At 32.0% G+C, this 2,973-nt stretch overlaps 1 protein-coding gene across 1 annotated transcript; it reads left to right on the top strand.

Moving 5' to 3' along the window:
- The first annotated feature begins 472 nt into the window (after positions 1-472).
- Positions 473-2,427, top strand: LOC139867964 (bidirectional sugar transporter NEC1-like). The gene is made up of 6 exons (XM_071856305.1): positions 473-524; positions 614-650; positions 757-967; positions 1,056-1,217; positions 1,864-1,983; positions 2,110-2,427. Exons 1-6 carry the CDS (start codon positions 473-475, stop codon positions 2,425-2,427), a joined length of 900 nt encoding a protein of 299 aa, XP_071712406.1.
- Positions 2,428-2,973: the final 546 nt, after the last annotated feature.

The raw sequence follows: 2,973 nt of genomic DNA, 5'->3' as shown, positions 1-2,973 counted from the left end.
TGTATGTATATAAGTCTAAGGGGAAGTCCCTCTAATACCAATTGGTTTTAGAATAAGGATGGACTCTTGGGCTTATATTGCAGGACATTGTGTTTGGACTATACGATCCTTACAGTCCCTATTTTACGTTTTTCTTGTTGTGAACGCAAGAACAAACACCCCTAAATTAGATGTTCTATATGATAGATTCATTGGTTCATTAGGTTGAATTGATTCTATGCATCTGTACACCTTTAAAAATAATTGAAGTAAATCAAGTCTGATAAATATCTCGATCATGAAATAAACAGATACTGTATTATGTTTGGCCTCAAAGTTGGCTGGCAATGTTCATGCAGAGGTGGACCCATCACCCTCAACTTTGGCATTCTATATAAATCGATCAATCTGCCATATCGCGTGCACCATTCATCAAGATTAATAACTAGAGTGATCGATATACGTACTTAATTGTATTAGTTATTAATTCGATATGATGAATGGGAACTTATTGGCTCATCTCACTCTTGCCCTTGGCCTTCTTGGTATATTTTTTTATATATTTCCTTCATTCAATCTGTTCTTTTTTCGCATAAATAATACCTCCAACATTTTGTTTCTTGAATACTTGTAGGCAATTTTGTTTCATTTATGGTATTCATTTCTCCAATGTAAGTCCAATATTTACTCATCATTTATATATAGTAAATTTGTTTGGACTCAAGTTTTATGTTAACTTAGATAATTAAACTTTGAGCAACATTTCATTAAAATCAGACCAACATTCTATAAAGTGTACAAGAGGAAATCAACAGAAGGGTTTCAGTATGCACCATATGTGGTTAGCTTGTTCAGTGCAATGCTTTGGATATATTACGCATTGCTCAAGACCGATACAATGCTTATTATAACCATAAACTCCGTTGGATGCATCGTTCAAACCTTATACATTAGCTTCTTTCTCTTTTATGCTTCAAAGAAGACTAGAGTATGTATTGATAATCATTTTTAACTAAATCTTACACGAATTGTTATTAGAATCGAAGAGTACTTAATGTTCTTATGTACGTACACAGGTTGAGAGCGCGAAGTTAATAGTGTCGTTGATAGTTGTTGGGTTCGGAGTGATTGTTATCCTCACTCAATTTCTTGCGAGTGGACTTACTCGCAGCATAATTGTTGGATGGATTTGCCTTGTGTTCTCTATATGTGTTTTTCTAGCACCTTTGGGAGTTTTGGTAAGTATCTAAGCGCTCAAATAGAGAAAATCTCATATTTATTCATTCTAAACCCATAAATTGTATATTTCACTAAAATACAACTTTTCAATGCATAATTCAAAAGAATTCTAATGCATATTTGAGAATATATGTAATTTATGAGTTAATGAGGGGAAAATATGAAATTGAAATAAATACTCTATCCGAGTTTACATGTCAACATTTCCAATTATGTCCCAAAATACGTGTAAGTTCTCACTTTTTTGCCAATAAAAAATGACTTAAGTAGAAAAATAAGAAATATTATTGGTTAACAAATGGTCGTTTTTGTATCTAAATTTGTATGAATTATATCCTTTTTTTTTTAAGAACAACGGAAATTTTTATTAATCAAACACCAAACTACCCTTCAGCAAGGGGCTAAAAGGGCATAACAATGGGCTATACAACGGACATTATAGCCAAGTGTTCCAGTTTAAATCGCGTTTGGATCTAAAACGAAGCAAAGAAAAAGAAAAAAACTTAAACAAATTTTCACGAATTTGTCATTCAATAACGAACATTCCGGAACCTCGAAATCATTTAATGCAGCGCAGCAACACTCGAAAATTTGAGAAAATAAACGCTTTTATTTGCTTCTAGCTAATTGTTACACTTTCTACAGAGGCAAGTGATTAGAACAAAGAGTGTAGAGTTCATGCCAGTCCTATTATCAGTCGCACTCACCATCAATGCCGTTATCTGGTTCTTATATGGCCTTCTTAAGCGTGACATCAATATCGCGGTAATGAGAAAAAAATATACCAGTATCAATTTTTATCTTTCTGTCTTGTTATTTTTAATTTTTAACACAGATGAATTAATTATTACCAAGTTATTTTACTAATATGTCTTTGTGATTGATTTGCAGCTTCCAAACATACTTGGATTCATATTTGGTATAGTTCAACTAATCCTATACTTCGTATACAAGAATAAAAAGCCGATTATGGATAAGAAGATGGTCAATTTTGATGAGAAAAAATGTGAATTAGAGGTGCAAAAGATCACAGAACTAAAAGATCAGAAAGTCATTGATGTTGCAAATCTGAGTGCTTTAGTTTGTTCTGAAATTCTGCCGGTAGTTGCAACTTTAAATCAAAGCAAACATGAAAATGATTATGTGTCTATTGAAATTCCCGCGGCATATGGATGTCAACCTAATCATATCGTTGAAGTCGCGTCATGAAAACATATCGGTTTGAAGTTGATTTACATAGCAACAAATTTAAATCAACTGTTAAACCAGTTCTATCTTGTGTGAGCTTATTGCTTATTATACCTAGCTTCTTCATGACTTCATGGATATGTAGTTTGTTATTACATTCTCATTTGCAATATATATTCCGACAGCATATGGATGTCAACCTAATCATATTGTTGCATTCAAAATACTCCAATAATTATGCTTCTTCAATGATGGATTGTACTTAGTAGCGAGGCGAATCTGTGATGAATATTAAAAGAGGTCCCAATAGCATATCATTGAATGTTTAATTAATTGGATATCCACCCGATCCAATCCATTAATTTGGATGGGGATAATCTAAATTATTAATAACATTTTAATAGTTTATAGTGTACATTGATGGACTGAATATCGATGAAAATTTATCATTCACGGATACATCCAAACTTTATGCATATACATTTACATATCCTTACACATATACACTATAAACTATTAAAATATTATTATTTTACTCAACGATATCTTTATACATATACATTAATT

This window comes from Rutidosis leptorrhynchoides, chromosome 9 (assembly GCF_046630445.1).
Source record: "Rutidosis leptorrhynchoides isolate AG116_Rl617_1_P2 chromosome 9, CSIRO_AGI_Rlap_v1, whole genome shotgun sequence".
NCBI classification, from domain to species: Eukaryota; Viridiplantae; Streptophyta; class Magnoliopsida; order Asterales; family Asteraceae; genus Rutidosis; species Rutidosis leptorrhynchoides.
This window is presented reverse-complemented; position numbering and strand designations above follow the sequence as displayed.